At 37.3% G+C, this 22,711-nt stretch overlaps 1 protein-coding gene across 1 annotated transcript in view; it reads right to left on the bottom strand.

The window, feature by feature from the left end:
* Positions 1-6,626: 6,626 nt before the first annotated feature.
* BRMS1L (BRMS1 like transcriptional repressor) overlaps positions 6,627-22,711 on the bottom strand; it is a 25,903-nt gene continuing 9,818 nt past the window's right edge. Inside the window, exons 4-10 of the mRNA XM_087723737.1 lie at positions 20,167-20,246; positions 17,324-17,420; positions 16,327-16,410; positions 14,733-14,797; positions 13,531-13,570; positions 12,734-12,860; positions 6,627-8,902 (exon numbers count right to left, since the gene is read on the bottom strand). Of these exons, the coding sequence (XP_087579863.1) occupies positions 8,779-8,902; positions 12,734-12,860; positions 13,531-13,570; positions 14,733-14,797; positions 16,327-16,410; positions 17,324-17,420; positions 20,167-20,246 (617 nt within the window). The 3' untranslated portion in view covers positions 6,627-8,778. The remainder of the gene's footprint in view (positions 8,903-12,733; positions 12,861-13,530; positions 13,571-14,732; positions 14,798-16,326; positions 16,411-17,323; positions 17,421-20,166; positions 20,247-22,711) is intronic.

Below are 22,711 nucleotides of genomic sequence, written 5' to 3'. Positions count from 1 at the left end.
GTTGTTGTTGTTAGTTGCGAAGTCATATACGACTCATCCTGACTCCATGGACAACGTTCCTCCAGACCTTCCTGTCCTCTCCCATCCTCTGGAGTCCATTTAAGCTCACACCTACTGCTTCAGTGACTCCATCCAGTCATCTCAATCTCTGTCATTGGCCCTCAATCTTTCCCAGATATACATAAGTAGCAATAGGGATAAATGTTTAATTCTGAAACAGAGAATATTTAGCCCGTCTATTCGAGTTCAAATTATAAAATCATAAATGCTCAAACATGGACTTCTCCCCACAGTGTACACACACACACACACACACACACACACACACACACACACACACACACAGACACTGTCTTTAGTCTAAAGTTTCCAAGCCAGACATACTGTAGATCAGGGGTCGGCAATCTACAACCTGAGGCCATATGTGGCCCTATAAAACATTGAGTTTGGGCCTCAGAGCTGCCATCAAATTGTATTCCCTACATGTTCCTTTGTTTTTAGGCATGTTGATTTTAGAAACTGGGCAACCATGAGTTCTAGTTCTGTCTTACACATGAAGCCAGCTGGGTGATCTTGGACCAATCACTCTGTGTCGGCCTTGGGAGACAGGCAATGGCAAAATATTTCCAAAAAATCTTGCCAAGAAAACTAAAGGAACATGTTCAGGCAGTCACGAGTCAACATTGATTTGAAATGATGTGGCTACACCTAGCAGCTTTGGGTATCCTTATAAAACTAAGCCAGATAGAATTGAGTTAGCATTTGGATGGCAGATTATGAGGTAGGTAGGTTAGGTTAGAAATTAAAAAGGAGACTCCCAGAAAAAAAACACACACACAATGGCAACCCACTTTTATGTAATTGTGGTGAAACCTACACGAATGTGTCCATGAAGTCACCAAGGTTAAGCTCAATTTGAAAGGTAATTTTTAACAGTAAAACAGCAAAAATGAAACTTTAGACAAGTTAGTATTCACTCACTAAAGAGAAAATGCCACCTAAGTGATCTGCATAGTAGGAAAGAAAATAGAGAACTCCCTCTTCTGGCTATTGGTAATAACTGCTAGGAAAGTTCATATACAGTCACAATCTTTTATGCCAACTAAAGTTTACGAGTTGAATTATACAAACTTTCAAGCATCTGAGATTTTTTTTTTATCAGGTTCAAATCCAAGGAAAAGCATCAGAAACTGTGGTGATGATTGTAAGCTTCCCAGACTTACCTTGAGGTAAGAAGGGAGGCCTATAAATTTTATAAACAAATAAACAAACCAATAAATAAATAAATAAATTTCAGCCATGTTTGTAGAAGTATAGCAACAATTCAAATTATTGCAACACACTCTACATGGGACTGTAGAGCATTCAGAAACTTCAACTGATGCAGAACGTGGCTATGGAAGTAGCAAATAGTGCTGTATATGTAGCACTACTATTACATGAGCTGCACTGGCTACTAGTGTTTTCAGGTTGAATTCCAGGTGTCGCCTTTAAAGCCCTACATGAATTAGACTGGGTTACCTTAGGGACCATCTTTTTCCAGTCTCCTCCTGTCCAGTTCAATCAGATCAATCGTCAATTTAATGGGTTTATATGCCGCCCAATCCCGGGGGGGACTCAGGGCGGCTTACAAGTACGAATAAAATAATATACATGGGAAGAACATAAAACAATACAAACATTTAAAAAACACAACATACATCCGGATTAATTGGGGGTTGACCTGGTTTGAGTCAGCAACCCCAGGCCTGCCGGAACAGCCAGGTTTTGGTGGCTTTTGGGAGGACTGCAAGGGTGGGGAGGGTCAGGATCTCTGTTGGCAACTCGTTCCACAGAGCCGGAGCAGCAACAGAAAAGGCTCTCCCCCGAGTGGTCGCCAGCCGGCATTGTCCGGCAGACGGCACCCGGAGGAGGCCTAACCTGTGAGTTCTTATCGGACGTTGGGAGGTGTGTAGCAGGAGACGGTCTCTCAGATATCCAGGTCCAATGCCATGTAGGGCTTTAAAGGTAATCACCAGCACTTACTCAATAGATTAGGTGTGTTGCAGATACCATCAGCCAGAGTGTTGACTGGCAAGAACTAGAAGATGAGCGTTCTCTTTTGCAGCCTCTGCTTTGTGGAATATCCTCCCCTCAGAAATTAAAATGGTCCCAATCCTATTAGCCTTTCCTAAGTCTTTAAACATTTAGCTGTGTAGCCAGGCCTGGGGCTCAGAATGTGTTAATGGCCACATTCCTTGGTTTTACTGTTAGTTGATTAATGCATGTATGTATTAATGCTGCTGAATGTATTTAATTTTTGGATGCTTTTGTTCTTTTTAATTGTTTTAATTATTATTATTATTTTAGAATTGTAAGCTGCCCAGTCACTTGGCTGAGCTGGTCACCTCTAGAAATTGAATAAATGGATAATAAATAAAGATTTAGAGAGTACCATAAATCATGTAGTCCAACAGCACAGTTCTAGCCCAGAGCATGCTGGTGGGGGCTTGCAGGGGGGATCAATTACATCAAAATGGGAAGCTGAACCAGGCAATGGAAGACCTTCCCCCTTTTACATGCATAGAATGGCCTTTAAAGGAGAATGAGGTTTCAGTTCCTTAGTCATGAGCACCATTGTGACATCTTTGATATACCCACTTTTATCTAAGGATTTGTATGCCAAGGAATTCCCCCATATTTGGAGATTACTTTTTGGTTTTCTTCTACCGTGTTTCCCCAAAAACAAAAGAGTATCTTATTTTTTTTTTGTCCCCCAAAACAAGTGCTTGGCCTTATTTTTGGGTAGGTCTTATTATTTTTGAGGTGCATGAGGCGGCGAGTGTGGTCACCTCATGGCTGCTGCTGCGTTGCAATATTTTTGGGGAGGGCTTATTTTCAGGGGAGGGCTTATTTTAGTGCATGTGCTCAAAAGCCCAATTAAGCTTATTATCCGGAGAGGTCTTATTTTCAGAGAAATGGGGTAATAAGTCAGAATTGACTCCTTGCTGAGTGGAAGAAATGTATTGCTAAGAACGGGGCATTTCTATGCATAATTGGATTCATTGTAATTAAGATCTGTTTGAATATGTGCATATTTATATAAGACTCAGGGATATTCTACATGAGATATAGAGGGTAATGAAACTTATTTTTAGAATATCTAATAATGATCAAAATTAACTCAAATTCCACTTACACAAACCTGCAGCACCAATTTCAGTCACAGTATGAATAAGGTATTTCTTTAGAGTATTAGCAAAAAAGGCAAAACAAATTGCCTTTCTGAACATTTTTATTGGGGACATTATGTAATTTACAGTATTTCCTCACTCCAATTTTTGGAATATCTCCATCCCAAGAAGTCCAATTCTTTTTATTATTTTTTATTTTAAAAAGAAAAGGAAAATAGAACATGGAGCAGTCTAAAGTGTTGCTTGATTTTAAAAAAAATCTGTAGTAGCTGACAGCTGACACTTTTGGGATTTGATCAATTATATCATAAATGTACAAGAATCTAAATCTATTCTGTTCTTAGATTATCAATGTAGCCATTACAGTATTTTTCTTTTTTAATTACATACTTGTAACTATAGCAACTATAAACATAATCATTTTCAGTTCTTATGCTTCAACATGGTGATTTCCTTTCAGCAGACAGCCGAAGAAATCATCCTTCTTTAGAACTCTGGACATTCTGTTTTCTGAATATCCCTTAATTAGTATGCCACAAGATTAAATTCAGTTGCACATCTTTTGAAACCAAGAAGCTAAATAACTGACGTTGAGCAGATATGGGAAGAGACAAGAAGCGATGGGAGCATCTATATCTGTTGGCAGGAATTTGCTGCCATCTTCAGGCATCAGTATTAAACTATCTCTTGCATTAGAACTACTTGTCAGAAGCAGAGTTTAGTAGACCAAGCTTCTGAATACACTGGACCTACCTGTAAAAGGAAATTTTTTAAAGTATAAACAAAATACACTTTGTTTATTTTGTAGTGGGGATAAAAATCAAGCGTGTAGCAGCTAGATATTCAGTATCATTCATCTTGCTTTTCATATTTGGTTTTAGTGTCATTTTACGTTGCTATCAACATTTCTTTTTTAGCTCATGCAACAGAAAACCTCAAATCCTAAGCCATTCCAAATTGTATTGGTGCCAGGACAAATGGCACTCTCTTGAACACTGCAGGATTTTTTTAAATATATTTTATTTTTCTACCTCTCCAGTCCTCTTTAGCAAGGCAACTGGATATTCTGACAACTTTCCTTTGACATTTGAAATGTGTTGGCAAGAACAGCCCGTAAGCATCAATTTTTCAACATGAATTGCCAGTTCCCTGCAGCCAGATGGTTCATAAGAAGTGGCAATGTCCTAGCTTTGGATGATCAACTGCGAAAGCAGGGCAGCAGCTCAACATGGAACACATCATCTGTTGCACTAAATACAAAGTGCACAAACCACTAAGGAAGAGTCTAAAAGGTGATACCTTATGTTATTTTTGTTGTAAATCTCCTGTTCCAGCAGGAGGGAGATAATCCAGAAGGATTTACAGAAGCAGAGGGTAGGCTGCATATTCCCCAATTTAACTGTAAAAGAGATACAGTGTATCCATGGGGTATTTGATCCAATTATCCTTTTTCCCCAGTCTCAAATAATGTCATTACCCCTGCGCCCCTCCCCACCAAGAAGATGCTGTAGCATCTTGGCATTCTGGCAGCAATAGTCCCAAATAAGAACCTTGATGACAAACAAGCAATCATAAACTTCTCCATTACCCCCGAGATTTGCACAAAGTACCCCCGAGATATATGAACACTATCTGTTCACAGCCCAGAGGGACAGCCATCTTTGATTGGCTTTTGATTTTGGATCACAAGCAGGATTCTTGAGGTAAAGTTGTATAACAACAATACAAAAGAGTCAGCCTGCTCAGAAATGAATTGCAAACAGCTTTAAACAGCTGTAACTAAACAGTGCACAGTGCATTAAGCATGCTAGATTTTCAAACTATATCCTTTGCAATTACATTTCAACTAAAAATTTCTTGGTGGAACTCAGCAGGGTGTTCCATTTTAAGCAACTTTTCTTGCTGATACAAATGAACTTTACAAACAAAGACAGTTGGTTAAACAAACACAGTATAATTAAGTCATTAAGCAGGGTCCTTCTGATTGCTCAGCTCAATCAATAGATTTAAAAATAGTTCAATGGTCTCCCAGCCTTTTTTTTTTTTTCAGAAAAGAATTTGGCTGTCCTTCACCCAGTCAACTATTCCTAGCAGTTACTTAGGATGAGATGTTTCTTAAATAAAATATAAAATATTTTCAGTGAAAGTAAAAAAAATATATATATAGAACTCTCCCTCAACCATTGTGGCTAAAAAGAGTTGGCAATGAGCTTAACAAACTAGCTTAAGCAGATAGTTATTAATTCTGAAGATAAACTTAGTCAAGAGATAAATAGCACCAGCTTGGTAACTGAAGATTTACATAAATAGTCCCAACAGGAAAGGGAGGGTGGGAGACACCAAGAAAGTAGTCATTTTAGAGGGAGTTGATGGAAGATATAGTGATCAATCTGCCAGACTTAATGAGACTAATACTAAACCCTAGTTTTAACCAGAAAGCTTATAAAACCATTAAGAAATCGTGATACACCTTGTACTGTAAACAGTGGTGGTCACATGGGTTCGGGCAAAGCCCTAGCTTTGATCACTGGCTGGGCCCACCCACCCACCTGTTGTGGCCGGTCAGCAGACAGCGGAGCTATCCTTTTATTGCTAACTTTTTGGCTCGTTCCCTCCACCCTTGCTGCCCAGCTGGAGTTTCGCGCCGCCCCTGCTTTATCCACCAGAGCTGCCTGAGTTGATTACCTGCTTCTTTGAAGCTCCTTTTCATTCCCAAAGGAGACTGCGTGAGCGAAGCTAGCGAACCGCTTGTGAACGTAAGTGCAGTCCACCTCTGATTATAAAAGGGCCAAGCCCACAAAACCTCATTTCATGGATTACCCCCGTGGCAGTAAAAATATAGAAGTATATAACTATGGAAGTGTATAACTTTTATAATTCCTTAGAAGTAATAACATCAAAAGTACGTGCACTCAAGGAATCAGTGTTGATCTGAAAGGGGTTCCTACTGCATATATAGTTCTTTTCAAGTATTGATCAGCATGCTATTTATATTTTTAAGATACACACAGTAGGGTATTGTGTGTATCTTGACATACCAAACCTATTAGCTCTGCTACAGTGTGGCAAATAGTTTAAAATTCTACTTTCATGAGAGACTCTTGAATTCAGTTCCGTATTTACAGAATAGAAACCACACAGACAGTAGGTTTAATTATCTGGATTTTCCATGATGAGTTATTTTATTTATACACTAGGTTAAAAAATACAAATATTTCATCATTACAAAAGAAGCTTTATCAAACTGTGTACATACAGAGGGGTTGTCAAAGCCAACCTGTCATTAATACTTTATATACGTTTGGCTAATATAAGATAGACGCAGTGGTTCCCAAACTTGGCAACTTTAAGACTTGTGGACTTCAACTCCCAGAATTCTCCAGCCAGCAGAGCTCGCTGGAGAATTCTGGGAGTTGAAGTCCACAAGTCTTAAAGTTGCCAAGTTTGGGAACCTCTGAGATAGAGTAGAGTAGAGTAGAGTAAAATTACTCCTCTGGGTCAGTTTTCTGCAGACTTTTGGCAATGGTCAAACTGTCTTCCAACATCAGCAAATGCATTTTCATAAAAAGTTGAAAGCAGTTTTGTTGTTTTGAGGGTTAGTAACGGTAACAAAGTAAACTGACAAGCAGGAGAGGTGATAATTTCTTAACTGGCAACTGAGACCTAATGCCAGTTACACAGAAGCAAACAAACATGGCATGAGCACGTAACCAACAGTTTTAAGCAATAGGCTAGTCCTCCACAATTCCCCGCCACACTATGCTTGTGGCCTACTTTGGGAGGCAAAGAGTTTGTAGCACATTGCAGACAAAATGAGACAGATGTGTTTCCAACCTACGGATCTGTACAAAAACAGATGCTGCCGATCCTTCATGCCAGAAACAAAATAAATACATTCCAAGACACACAAAGCCATTTCTGAATAGTGACAGGCACTTTCTGATGAATGATGGTGATATTCTTCTGATTGCCAAAAGCTTGCACGGTAAAGACTTGAAACGAGAGTTGTCAGAATCAAGACCACAGAATTGAGATTTGAGCAACATTCCCTCCAAGACTTTTTAACACTTTAAAAAAAAATAACATAAAAATGCTTGCCTGCAGCTGAGTGGCTGATTCATATATAGCCTTCTGGTATTTACATCTTCCAGGGATGACTGTGTTCACATTTCCATTGTAAAAGAAGTTTCAGTTTTCTTTACATAGCTCCCCATTCTTGTCATTACAATGTTTGCTGAGGCTATTATTAATTTATTCACGGACCCTCTAGTCAAGACTGTAAGAAAGACTGAGGCCGCCTATTAATAGTCAAATTTAGCACCAATCTAAGCCGAAGCTTCAAACACTTTTGGCAGTTATTTCCATCAGACAAAGTCCCTCTCCTGAAACTTCATCATAATGGATTTAAAGTGCACAGAAACCACCAAATAATGTCTTCTCCCCACACCCACAACACCCCCTTCTATTGCTTCAAACATGTAAAGCTAGAAGATCCTACCTCCATATTAAATTTTACAAATTCAAACCTTCCTAGAATTTTGAAGCAGCAAACATCACATTTTTTTTGCCCAATATACAATTTTGAAAGGTTACACTGTGCTTAACTATAGATACATTTCACTATAGGACAATATGCAGTATATGCAGCAGTAGGTTTTGTTATTATTTCATCATTTATTGAATTGGCACTTTTAACTTGAAGAAAAAGACCATTTAATACTACAGGATATAGTGCCATTTGCCTTGAAGCAATGTATTTATGGCTACTTTTTATTTTTGTCATCACAAAGGAACTGGTACACAAATATAGTAGCATAAATAAACCCTTCGAGACCTCAACTTTTTGTTGTTTTCAATTAATTTAAAAAATATTTCACTACCAAACTATATCCACGTAACTCCTGCAAAAGGTCATCTATATTTGCAAGACAAGCAAGACTGCTAAAAAGCAAGAGCAAATGCTAGGCAGCAATGGACTTCACAATTACATGATTTCAGATAACTCTACTACTGTCAATTTTATACAACTGGTTTTTAGAGTATAACTGTAAAAAGAGAAGTGCCAATATCAGAGGTGGGAAGCCCAGCAGCTCTAGCTCAAAGGAGCAATGGAAAGGGATGCTGGGAGTTGTAGTGCAGCAAAATCTGGAAGCCACAGATCCACATGAAGATACAATATCTAGAAAGAATAGTTCCATGCATCCTTTTTCAATTCTACCACCTCTGCAATTAAGCAAGTTCAAAATTGCCTTGTTGACTGAGTCATACAAGCTGTTAAAAGGAAAAATATAAATAAAAGTGCCTTGTACCTGTATGCACAATTTTAGCTCATACATGCACAAAGCTTTACAGGACTGCAGGATTAACCTTGAATTCCAGACAATCCAAAGCTATTTTCTGTGTCACACATTGAACCCAAATTAGAGGCAAAATGTCATGTTCAACATGATAATGTGTTACCTATTCTAAAACATCTGCATGAAGATTACTTGTACTACTAAAAATACACAGATACGGCCACAAAGATAGATGAGAGCATACAGTAAATACATTTTCCATCTTATGACACTTCAAGCAGGCTAACACTGTCTGGTTAGTTTAATAGTCAGTTGTGATTAGGTCTGATGGAATATTTTCCTTTTTGTAGCTGGGAAATATATAGTTTGGATTTGCTTCCATCAGACCTCTTAAACCACACTTCATCATGGTTAATTGTTGTAATTATAGCACTGAAAAGGAAGAAGGAAAAGAGAAATTAGTGTCCCTATACAACTGTAATATTACCCCAACCTGCATGGCAATTGATAAACAGGACTATAATTACTGGTAATAAAACTTTAAAGTACAATAGCAAATGCCTGGAAACTGAAGCAAAATTAACAGATTGTTACAATACTAAAAGAATATTCAATATTACTGTATTGGTTTGAAAACAATTCACTTTTTTAAACAGCTTTCTTTTGCCAAGAAAAAACATATATGGACTAGATATAATAAGAGACTAAATAAATAGGGAACACTGACATCCTCAAAACTTTTATCTGTTTTGTTGCCTATTTATAGAAATTCTACATTAATCTAAGTATAATCATTAGGTCTGTTTTATTTACAAAACAGTGGCCCAATAAGGTAAAACAGAGCACAACTGGGAATGCTTATTTCATTTCATCTGTATTTCTTTTTCCTTGGGGTATGCATAAAGAGAGAGAGAGATATGTATACTGGAGGAAGACATATTTCATGCAGATCATGAAGTATATTGCATCCAGTTTCAACGACAATATGTAAGGCTTACAGCTATAATTCTTGGAAAGCTAACACAAGGGCTGAAGTATACCATATGAATATTCTTCCCATTATAAACAGATGAATTGGAAAATAAAACAAGAAAAATTGCTTGAAGTGGAAATAAAGGCATCGAGCTGCAAGTTTTCCATGGCACAGTGGTTAAAATGCAGTATTGTAGGCTAACTCTACCCACAGCCTGGATTTCAATCCTGATGGGGCTCAAGTGGGACACAGATTTGACAGGAAGTTTTCCAGCTAGACAGACGTGGGGGATGTGAGCGCTGAAGAGCCTCACATGAACCCTGTCTGACAAACCAACTCTGGGGATCCTTTTTTGGATCAGAACCCTCCTGAGGGGGAGGGGGGCGAAGAAGGGGCAGGCTCTCATCAGACCTAGGGGGAGGCAACAGAGCTCTCACAGGTCGGAGATTTGCCCTCTGAATCGGAGTGGGGGCGGCAGCATGGCAACATGGCTGATAAGAAGGTGACTTCCAGTCAAAGCTAATGAACAGGAGGGCAAGGAAGAGATGAAAGACTGGTAAGAAAATTAATCTAACCCACAGCTATAAATCAAACTTGAAAAAGGCAAAGAATCTTGAGAGCATAAATAATATCTATTGACGGTCAGCTTGGGATTTTTTTTTTCCAAAAGAAAGAAAGAAAGAAAGAAAGAAAGAAAGAAAGAAAGAAAGAAAGAAAGAAAGAAAGAAAGAAAGAAAGAAAGAAAGAAAGAAAGAAAGAAAGAAAAGGAAAATGGAGGTGTGAATCACTATAGGCCCTCCCCCAAAAGCCATTTGTTTGAAACAATTTGGACAGAAAGGGAGAAAGCAGAGAAGTGACAAACCCCTCTCAAATACTAACTCTAAATTTGGCTTCCGACTATATTTTGAGCAGCTATGACTAACAAGAGATGAGGAGTGGTAAGGAAAGGAAATAATAACAGAGCCAAGAACTGGGAAATACAAAGGGGTTTTTTTATTCCTTTTTTTTCTGCAAAAGATTAAAATGGCTCCACTTTCTCTTCCGGTTTCACAATAGTTGAATTAACTAAATTTCAGGTGGACCAGAACCTCAAAATAAGACTTGTATAACTAACTTCCTTAATATCCAGTTTGGAACTGGACATTAAGGAAGAACAAAAGACCAAGATGGCTCCCATCTTTTCCACAGCAGCTGAAGTAGATAAATTTAAGAACTCCGAAATAAGAACAGTATAACTAACTGTAACTTTGGAATTGGACATCATGGAAAACTGGGAATTTGAAGAACTATGTGAAATTATAAAAAATATGCATAAATCATTAAAATCAAGCCTAAATAGAATTCTGAACCCAGAGAAGCAGATATCTAAAGAAGAAAGCAGAGAAGGAGGGGGGGGGCAAGATAATGAAGGGGTAGAAATGGAGGGAAATAAAAAGCAGACAAAAAACTCCATTGGTCTTGGCAGTTGTATAAGGAAAATTGGAAAAGGGGGAGGTATCCCAACAAAAGGGAATAAAAAGCAGACAAAAGATGTTTTAGAGGTTGTCATAAGGAAAAGCAGAATATTATGCTCCAACACATATAAAAGATCTTTTTAATGGGGAAAATTGAAGAGGGTGGAGTCAAAACGAAGAAAAGGGAGAAAACAGGAACAGAGAAGTGGGACAAAAGACTTACTAGGAAAAAAAACAGGCAATTAGAAATTGTTATATGGGAAAATATAAAGCTAATATAAGGTGTTTATTCCTAAATATGACAATAAAATGGAATTGCTAACTGGTTAAATATGATAATGAAAAGACAGCTAAATAAAGGTTAAAATATATGGATTATGGACAAATATGAAACTGATAGGGGGAAGTTGTAGGTTTGAAGGTTTGAAGATTTTATTTGACTTGTATGCCGCCCTATTCCCGAGGGACTCAGGGCGGCTAACAAAACCAAGGGCGGGGGGAGGACAATACAAAAAGGAAAACCACAAAAAAAGCAGAGGTTTGTGATTCACTTTTATACATGATAATTAAACTGAATTGCTAATTGATTGAATATGACAATAGAGGGACAATTAAGCATGGGTTAAAATATATGAAACATGGACATATATAGAATTTTTTAAGATGATAAACAAAGTGAGATGTTTACCACTTGTTATTCTGTGTAATAGATTAAGGGAATCGTAATGAACATTGAACAGCAAGGATTGCCATTTATAGACAATTAAGGATAATCTAATCCAAGATATGGAAAAATGGAGAGGGAAAATGAAATATACTTACAATGGGAAACTATTGAGATTTAAAGACAGAATCACAAATTGGGGGCGTGTAAGGATGTATAATTATATAAAGATAATGATGAGAATAGGTAGGAATTGTAATCAGGTCTACATCTCAACCAAAATTAGGCTGGGGGTGGGAGGATTAAAAGCACAATGATTATATATGTATACTTTTTTATTCTATTTTTTTAAAGGAGGAAGATATATGTTAAAATTAAATATCTATATTGAAAAGGAATTATAAATACCATCAACATAAAATGGAGCTTATGCAGAAGTTGAAATACACCAAGTAAATGAGATGAAGAATGTGAAGTAGAGGATAGAGGTAAGGGAAGAACAGAGGGATAGGAGAGAGGGCAATGGGGGGGGGGGAGAGCAGGAGAGAAAGGAGGAGTGGAAAGGGGAGAGAGGAGAAGGAGAGAGGAAGGGGAAATAGAGAAGAGAAGGATGACAGAGGGAAGAAAGGAGGTAGGTAAGGGAAGGAGGGAGGGAGAAAAAAGTGATGGGTAAGTTACAAATATGGTGTATAGAGAGCAGAAGAGCAAATAATTGTTTTTGGGAGTTGATGGTAAGATGAATTGATGTTAACAATACAATACGATGTTGGCTATGTAATAATATACGTGTGATTATATGTTATGAAAATGAAAAATAAAAAACTTTATAAAAAAAGGCTGACACAGCCTTTTGTCCCTCCAAGATCAGTAAAATGAGGATCCAGATTTGGGGGCAATATGCAAATGATGATTCTACATTGCAGAGCACCCGATAAATTCTACAAAGCACTATGGGGCAGTACATAAGCCCAAATGCTATTGCTATTGTGCTCTGGCTGATGCTATCCTGCTTTGCTATCTGGCTGATGCACCCTAAGGATGCTTTACTATGAACTCACACCCTCCCCAGCTACACAACTATTATGCCCAAATTAGCTACATATGCTTAAACCATTTAATACGGGGGGGGGGGATCTTTGAAGTCTATTCAATTTATTTTTAAAAAATCATACCTTGTAGGGCATTCATCTTTTCTATCAATACATATTGTCTGTCCACGTCCATACCATTCCCCATTATAGTAGAGTTTTCCTTCCTCAGATCGTGTACTGTGTAGGTGTTTTTCCATCTTGACTGGTGCTGAAAAGAGGCAGTATAAACAATGCCAATGAAATGTAACAGTTGCTTTAAGAAGTTAACCAATTTCTTTCTAATTTACATCCTGTTAATACATGCATGAGTGATTTTACCTTCTGCTCTTAAGCAGAAATAGATTGTAGATTCTTATTGAAAATGCATCCATAAGAATAAATGTTCTTGAGTCGGCTATGTAATAGTTAGCTTGGGATGCAAACTTTGTCTATTGCTGGATAAATATTATTCATATTATAGGAACGTTCAAACAAATTTATTATTTTTTAATAAACCCATTTATTGATTGATTTGATGTAGGTACCACCTGCCTCAGATCAACTCTTCTCAACTTTCCAAAATAAATTGCCCTCAAATCGTCAAGGCCACAAATCAGTTTCCCATTATTGTATTTTTTGTATTTAAACCTTACATTCAGCTAATCGCCAGAAACTGCAGCCTAGCTTTTAGGGTGGGAAAGGAAATAGAAAGTAAGAAGGAAGCCATTGTAGATATTGGTACTCTACAAAGGATTACAGCCGGAAAAGGGGAATTGACTGCATCATCAGTGAATTCATGGTCACAGTGCCTCTGCTTTTCAGCAGCAGAGGAGTAGGGCATGACTCATAATTGGCTACTCTATGAATAAACTGCAAAAGAGTAAAGTAAGTTGCCTTACGTTCTGCTTTCACTCTATGTGGTCCCAATGTAGCCATTGCCTGAAATTTAAAAAAAAAAGTTTTCATTTTTTTTAAAAGTCATTCTTTAGCAAGCTATCTTCTAAAGAAATTTCATTTTAAAGAACAATTTCATGACAACTCCTGTGAAACAAATATATGGACACATAGACAACTTATTTTGAAGAAGTGTGTATATTGCAATTGGATAGCATAGTGATAAGAGCACTGGCCTTTGATATGGGAGAATCTCAGGGCTTGAATCTCAGTTGGTACTTATCTTACCAGTAGAGGTCCTTGGGCAAAGACTTCCCCAACCTTTCACTAGCCTACCTCAGGATATGGGTGATATGACCCAAGAAAGTCATGCCAGATCAGATATCCCCCAGATTAATGAGGTCTGAAACAGATGTTGTAGAACCAGGACAATCTGATGAAAAGTGGGCTACTGGAATAAACCATACACTGAAAAAATAAGAGAACCTGGAATGCTACTAAAACAGTAGACCGAATGAAAGCAGATGATTATGCTAGATGATTATTTTCTTTCTTGTTTCAAATACAGTGGTACTTTGGTACTCAACTGCTTCAAAACTTATTGAATTTGGTACTTGAAGCATTTTGACATGAAAATGTTGTCTGGGTATTCATTATCTGTGTGGTACTCAATGTGCTGGAATAGGAAAAGTGGGATGGCTGCAGAGAGTGGACAGGAAATCAACCACGCCAGAAAAGTTGCTGCAAAAAAAAGAGGGGAACAACTGCAGAGGGCAGACAGGAAGTTGGCTCTGCTGAGAAGGTGGCTGATATAGGAAAAGGGAGAGACAGGAAGTCCATTTCAGCCAAAACAAAAGATGACGTCGTTAAGTCATGTGGTTTGTTTTTAGTACTTGTTGTGCCTCACAGAACCAATTAACAATTATTCCTGTAAACCTTGAGTCGCCATGAATGAGTAGGTGGCAATATACATTTTCTAAAATAAATAAATAAACAACTACTGAGGTACTACTGTATCTGAATATATACACACATTTGTAGGAGCAACCTATGAATACACCATCAAACCAATCAATATGATACACCATCATATATCTCTCTTCCTACAAAATAGTTACAGGATTATCTTTTTCATTTGCATAGTCTAAAAATGGGCCTACGACAACTTGTAAATATTTTAAAACTAGTCACTTAAAAATGTACATACCTTCCTAATTGTTGTCCAGTCTTCAAGTATATCAAGATCCTGTAGCATATACACAATATAGGGCCGTTAATATGTTAAGGAGGTTGTACTTTTTCCAAAATGGATCACATTTTTAAAAAATCTCTGTGTCATCCCCACCAAGTGGATCCAACCAGAAATCAACCGCATAAGGCGGCTAAGATTATTTTGTATAAATTCATAGACTATTTCCCCACATTTATTTTCAAGCAGAGATTAAAATTATAATTTTATAGCATATAGTATATCCTTTCAAGCTGGAAGGGGAAAAAATCTGGAAATCTTTTTCTGGAAAAAATCTGATCCACACATGCACATAAAAGTCCTAAACCAGTGAAAAGAAATTTGGGATAGATGTGTTCATAACAAGATGTCAGCACCAATCTTTTTATTACTCTATAGATGACAATATTTAGAGGGGTTAATATTATGATACTATATTGTTCACACTAGACATATAGTAACTACAGTGCTCAAATTTATCCTAAAGCTCTATTAAAATATACCATATTTTTCAGAGTATAAGACACACCTTTTTTCCCTAAAAAAGAGGGTGAAAATCTGGATGCATCTTATACATCGAATACAAGCATTTCTGGCCTTCCAAAACCCCGCCCCCTTTGCAAAAATGGACATGAGGAGGGTTTGGGAGGCTTGCAAAGTTCTCCTGAGGGCTGGGAAGGGCAAAAGCAAGCAAAAAATGGGCCATTTTTGCTTGTTACCCTCCCCCTACCCAGGAGCACTCTACAAGCCTCCCAAAGCATCTGCATGCTCTTTTTTCCTGCAAAAAAATAGCCCATTTTTGTGAAAAATGGACCATTTTTTGTTCCTCCCCTCCCCCAGCCCCCAGGAGCACTCTACAGGCCTCTGAGGGTTTGTGAGGCCTGCAGAGTGCAAAAACCTTTTTTTAAAAATTACCTCTTCAAAATCATGGTGCATCTTATACTCTGGTGCGTCTTAGACTCCGAAAAATACTGTAATGCTCATGATTTTATCATAGTCTCAAACTACCATCCTATGTTTCCCTATACATGTTTTAGGAAAGGTGATGAATAAGCAACAATGTAACTGAACTGACTATACCCAGTAGTTAAAGTTATAAAAATGAGAGCTAATTTTATATGGTGGTTAAAGTAGCAGGCTAGAAACCAGGAGCCTGTGAGTTCTAGTCCCTTCTTAGGCACAAAAGTCAGATTGTAATCGTGTTACAATGACTCTCTCTCAGTCTAGAAATAACTGAATGGCAAAGCCTTCTGAAATCTTGCCAAAAGTCCTTGCAGGGTCTAGTCCAGGGAGGCATCAAAAGTCAACAATGATTCGAAGGAACCAAAAGAAAAATAAAAGGTAAGTTTATAAAAATTCTTGATTTGTAATTAGAAAGGCATGGAGAGATAGGTTGAACAGTGTTGATGCAAACTAAAATTAATTTGATTTTCTTTTTCTTTAGTCTTATCTCCTGAGTTTCATTAATTTTGCTTACTGCTTCTTGCTGTTTTTCAACGCTTTGCACAATGTTGCTTATTCCAAAATAGAATAGCATGATGAATGTATGTTTATGGCAGCTGCTAAAGGATATCTGAAACAACAACAGGTTTCTTCTTCTCTGGACTAAATAGATCCTTTCTTTTTTTCCTAGATTGAAGTTCATCATTCCATAACTCTAAAAAAGAGGGGGAAAATGTTGCAATTACACCTTTTTAATCCCACAATTCGTAGGTTAAGCCCTTCAAAAAAAGACAAACTTCTACATTTGGGGAAAAATCAGATTCATATCTTAAAACATATTTAAGAAATTATGAGGACTGTTTTAAAACAGGAAGAAACAAAGTTTCCCAAACCACCACAAGTGTGTTTATTTTCCCTTATTCCACCACACTTTCTTCCTCTCTTTCAAAAACTACCCACCTTCAAATAGGTCGGGGATTTGGAGAATGGTGAATCATTTTTATTCACGCATCCTTTAAGTCAGGGTTCCCCAAAGTGATCAATATCAATCCCCGAGGATCAATGAGATTATCCAGGGGTCTGTCATTATTGTTATTGATACTATCGTTAGTGAAAGTAGTACTTATTAAGTTATTTTCATATAATAAATATTTGAGGATCAATGAAAAATCTGAAATTTCATGGAAGGGTCAATCAAAGAGATTGGGGACGCCTGTTTTAGGTTAATTTTAAGTATCGGAAGGCAACAGAAAACAAACTTGAGGCCTCACTAAGAGGCATGAGGTAGCTCAATCTTTCTCAACCTCAGCAAGTTTCAGATGGGTAAACTTCAACATTCATCATGCTAGTTCCGGAATTCTGGGAGTTGAAGTCCACCCATCTTAAAGTTGCTGAAGTGGAAAAACAATGAGCTAGCTGATCAAATTTTTGAGGTAGAATGCAGAAGTAAATCTAAAAACATAACTTAAGACACTTAATTCTTCTTAATTTGCTTTGTAGACAAAATAGCAGCTCCAAAAATAAATCAAGTAAGTGCTATAATTCACTGCAATCTTTATTACATAGATTCTAATTAATTTGGGTAGTGACTCATTCATTCAAACATTATCTGTTGAATAGTAACTTACCTGAGGTAATGTCAATACTATGTCGGTCTTCTTCAAGTCGTCTGATTTTCTCTTCTAGTTCACTCTGAACAGTATCATATAACAAGAGCTTTTCACTCTGAAAGAAAAAATTAATAGGGTATTCCCACTGAAAGTTCATGAACACTTACATGAAGCAGATAACATCTTCCAAATATGGTAGAGATGTTCTCTTTTCACAGAAATTCCAAGTGGGTATATGTCATTTTAAGCATTAAAAGGGATTTTCTTGTCCCAAGTAGCATTTAAACTCCATAAAATAAAATAAAATCTAATTTCATAAGTATGGAAAATGAAAACATACTAAATAAACACAACAATAAGAACAGAAAAGGAGAAGTGTATGCGTTTTCAGTAAAAGATTCCCTAAACATATTACACTTAGAAAACAAAGAATTCCACTTTTTAAAAAAATGTTTTACAATTTGTAGCTACTTCAAATAAATGCCAGACAAAATAAAGTAGACCCTGAAGCTTTCTAAACCCCATTTATATGCAAAAACAATCCAGATGGCAAACTTTTATATCTGTTACACTCATCCAGATCAGTTTTGCCCAGTAATGATCAGCCTTGCCTCAAGACAGTTTTGGCCACTGCAAGCAGGAATTTGAGATCCATATAAAAGTTCATATAAAATTTAATCCTGATGCACTGATATTTCTGACATTGTTTGAGCAAAAATCCATATGACATGTTCAACATTCGGCCTGGGGCTACTCGCCACTGACAAAACCCTCTGTTTTCATACTTGTTTGAATCTGAGCTGAATATCTTCAAATGATTAGGGACTGTATGAGATGGAATGAAATGGCATGCGGGGATGATATTGGGAGACAGAGGGAAGAGCCAAAACTAGGGGAAAAGTTGGAAAAGAGGCAGCTTAGCTTGCAGAAGGAATGTGGGCATGGCAAATGTGTCAGGAGGGACACTCCCTTGTTTCTTGGGCTTTAAAGGCAAGGGGGAGGGGAGAAATGTATTTTCATACTTGCAGGCTTCTGATAATGTAACCTTATAATAAAGTAAAATTAGTTAACTGTTCTGACCCCCTCCTCCGTCCAGTAACGAAAGCCGAGACAAGTGTAAAATGCAATGTCCTTTAATAACAAGATCAGAATCTCGGTGGCTGAAAGCCAAATAAACAAACAGATAAGGACCTTGGCAGCAAGTCCGACAAACCTTGGCAGCAATTCAGACTAACTCTGGCAGCAATCCAGCCTGCCAAGTTAGTTTCTCTTTAGTCCAAGCGTTGACTTCTGCAAGAGCGTGGCACAAGCAGTCTCTTTTATAGTCTGGAGAGGAGCCTAATGACCATCAGCTGAGCGTAATTACCTCCTGTAATTACGTAGTTGTTCTTGACACCGAGTAGCCCTTCGACAGCGTGTATCCCAGAACAACTCACTGTTGGTTTCTGAATCACTCTCTCTTGTCTCCTCCCCACTGATCCAAGGCTCAGAAAATATAGTGGCCAACCAGTCTCTCTGCGCCCTGCTCGGAGTCGGAACCCTGTCCAGGGTCCTCCACATCCTCCAGGGCCGACTCCTCGCTGTCGGAGTCTGGTGGCAGCTCCAACGGCTCCAGCCGGGCCACAACAGTTAACCTAGGCGTACTTCTTTGAAAGGTTCACATGGTTTATCAAATTGGCAATAAATTGTGTCCTAATGCCTTCTCTCTTATTAGCATCAGATTCTGATTTGGAGAGAGGCTTTAAGCAGTTTCTTGGTTCACTGAAAACAAAAGGCTATTTATCAGATATTTCATCAAAAGTAGATGGGGATACAAGATTATGGGAAATAAGTGAAATAAATTATTATAATTTGTCCCCGCTCATTTATCCATCAAATGTGCATTCTGCTGTAATTGACTAAAGACTATATATAGTCCAAGATTATTACAATATAATTGGGCTTTACCATCATAAATAGAAATCCACTAATCTTATAACTGCTCTTGGTGCTTTTGAGAATTATTTTAATACTACAAAAATCATATATGCTACATAAACAACTTTGGGAGGGTGTGTGTAGAATTTACTGTTAGGCTTCATGAAAGCTCTATCGTCTTGTAAAACAATGTTTTGTTTCATTCATTCATATAAGTTCTATCTTGGCAAATGACCCTGAGAAGCTCACAATTCAGAAACATACATTACAACTAAATTCTTAAAAACATTTTAAAAACAATAAAAATAGTAAAATCATTCATATACTAAAATATTAGTTATATAGTTTCTGTTATAGCTGTGTGCCTAATTTTTTTAGAAAAAAACAAATTCCATTCAGTACTCTGATATCATTTAATAATACTAAATAGCTTATAAACAAATTGAAATAAATAGTATTTGAATGGGGTTTTTTTCCTTCCTGAGTATGCAGTTTATATGCCAGATCACAGAAGTGTTTCTTGAAACTAAAACTGCACCCAAAAGATGCAAAATGTAGTTCACGTGATGTTATAAAACTGATACATATCTTAAAATAGCCTGGATGTAATTTATTCAGGATGTATATTATCTCTTAAGTATACAAAAGCTGGATCCAACTGATTCATTATAGGCTTTCAACAAAACTGCAAAAACATAATAATAATAAAAAAATAAACTTTAAGCAAGAATTTCACAAGAACAGTTAGTAAGACTGACAAAGCTGTCAAGATATTTTAAAGCAATCTGACTTTTTTGTAGATAAAGTATATAATAAAATCTGTAAGTATATAATATTTTCAAATTGTTCTTCAACTATATAGCTTAGTGTAGTGAGTTTATTACCTCAGAACTAAGAACAATCAATTATAGACAGATTAAAACATTTCCAGCTCAAAACAGTACCTCACAATGCTGTCGGGAAGCCTGAATTTCACATTCATATTTGTTTTTCACGGATTCCAAGCAGAGTTCTCTGTAGATACCTACAAATAAACATTCATTTAATATTAATAGGAGAAGGGCATCATGGAATGTATTTCCAAGTCATTCTAAAAATTCCTACAGGCAACAATGGGATTTATAAAAAAAGATTTGCTTTACATCTCCATTTGTGCAAAACCTAAATTAGTTTTAATCCCAATCCAATGAGATATCTGCCCTGATTTTACAAAGCTCAAGTGCTGCTTTGAAAATTATAAATCTTAACATTATCTGTAAGAATCTTTGCCATTTTACCAAAGTTATAGAATTTAAGCACTGGTTGAATTAATATTAATCTATTATTAGACTTGCCCAGTGAACATTAATTCAGACCAGCAACATGGGCAGCCATTAAAGTTTATAGTCCATTTACTAATTGAACAACCCTTCTTCCCCCATGTTTTTGAAATTCTACATCATTTGTTGCATGGCCTGAAAGAATCAAAATCAAAAGGAAAGCACTGATGGTAAACAGTTTGGAGAGTGTGAACAAGTGGCATATAATGCAATCTTAATTCTAAAAACCAAGATTCAAAAAACTTTCTTCACTCCCTCTCTCCCGTCCTTCCTTGAAATAATGATGATCACAATGACACCAATGCAGATAGGTTTCTGACAACTCTGAAAAGCACCACTGAATTTCTCCAACAACCCTGAAGTGTTTATCTTTCTGTCTTCCTTGTTTGCTACTTGCTCTACACAACTAAGAGTGGTGGTGGCGCAGTGGTTAGAATGCAGTAAAGATAAAGGTTCCCCTCGCACATATGTGGTAGTCGTTCCGGACTCTAGGGGGCAGTGCTCATCTCCGTTTCAAAGCCAAAGAGCCAGTGCTCTCCGAAGAAATCTCCATGGTCATGTGGCCAGCATGGCTAAATGCAGAAGGCGCATTGAACGCTGTTACCTTCCCACCAAAGTGGTCCCTATTTTTCTACTTGCATTTTTACATGCTTTCAAACTGCTAGGTTGGCAGAAGCTGGGACAAGTAACGGGAGCTCACTCTATTACGCAGTGCTAGGGATTAGAAGCGCCGAACTGCCAACCTTTCTGATCAACAAGTTCAGCGTCTTAGCCACTGAGCCACTACGTCCCAGTTTAGAATGCAGTATTGCAGGCTAGTTCTGCCTATTGCCAAGGATTTGATCCTGATGGTCTCAAGGTTGATTTTGCCTTCCATCCTTCCAAAATAAGAAAAATGAGGACCCAGATTGTTGTTGGGGGCAATATGCTGACTCTGTAAAGCACTTAGAAGGGCTGGAAAGCACTAGGAAGTGGTATATAAGTCTAAGTGCTTCTGCTATGCTATTGAATGAAGGAACCACTTCCTTGCAGAAAGCAAATAAGAAATCAGCCCTTGATCCTTGCCTGCTGTACACCTGATAGGCAGTAAAAACAAAACAAAACCAATCCACTTGGGTTTTTTTTTTCTTGTCTGAGTGAAGAAACAGACTGGATAGAAGGGAGAAATGGCATTTCCTGTTTGCAGAAAAACAAAATGGACAACAAGAAACATTCTTAGGGGGTGGGGGTACAGTATGATGAGAAAAACCTTGGAAGTTTCTAGAGCCAACACAAAAGCCTCTAAGCTGTGATTCAAGAATATATTTCAAGAATATATTTTCTTCTTGCATCAACTGTAACAAAAAAGTATGCAAAAGTAATACTTTGTATAAAGTATAAAAAACTTATTTCAATTTAGCAACAATGTGTAAGCAGATATGTGGCAACCAGCAAGATATAAAAATTTCCTGCTCAATTTACAGGTAGTCCTCGACTTACAATCATTCATTTAGTGATCGTTTGAAGTTAAAACAGCGCTGAAAAAAGTGACAAAACAGTTAATTATTAATTATGACTGTTCCAGTATTCCCGTTGTCACATGATCAAAATTTGGGCGTTGGGCAACTGGAATGTATTTGTGATGGTAACAGTGCCATAGGGTCATCTAAACACTCTTTGAGACCTTCTGACAAGCAAAGACAATGGGGAAGCCAGATTCACTTAACAACTGCTAATAATTAATTAACTTAACAGTGATTCACTTAACAACTGTGGCAAGAAAGATTATAAAATGGGCCGAAACTCACTTAACAATTGTCTTGCTTAGCAACAGAAATTTTGGGCTCAATTGTGATCATAAGTCAAGGATTATCTGTAGTAGATTGCAAAAGGTTTTTTGCAAATGTATGATCATTAAGGTGGGTTCCATCTCGCCTTTCAACAGCATCTCAGTTACTAAGTTTCCAAATTCTTGTTTTCCATTCTGGTTTGCAAATAATTCATTGTGCAAGAAAGAGGATTTATTTATTTATTTATTTATTTTATAGGGTTTGTATGCCGCCCACTCTCGGGAGACTCAGGGCGGCTTACAGATAAAAATGTATGCCTCTTTGCTCAAGATGTATACAGGAAAACTTAATTGAAAACATCCAAAATACTGGGAAGGAAAGAAAATATATTCAATCCAAAT

This window comes from Thamnophis sirtalis, unplaced genomic scaffold (assembly GCF_051295495.1).
Source record: "Thamnophis sirtalis isolate CommonGarterSnake01/CBP01778 unplaced genomic scaffold, rThaSir2_p1.2 scaffold_1, whole genome shotgun sequence".
NCBI lineage: Eukaryota > Metazoa > Chordata > Lepidosauria > Squamata > Natricidae > Thamnophis > Thamnophis sirtalis.
The sequence above is the reverse complement of the archived record's forward strand: the minus strand, read 5'-3'. Positions and strand labels throughout refer to the sequence as shown.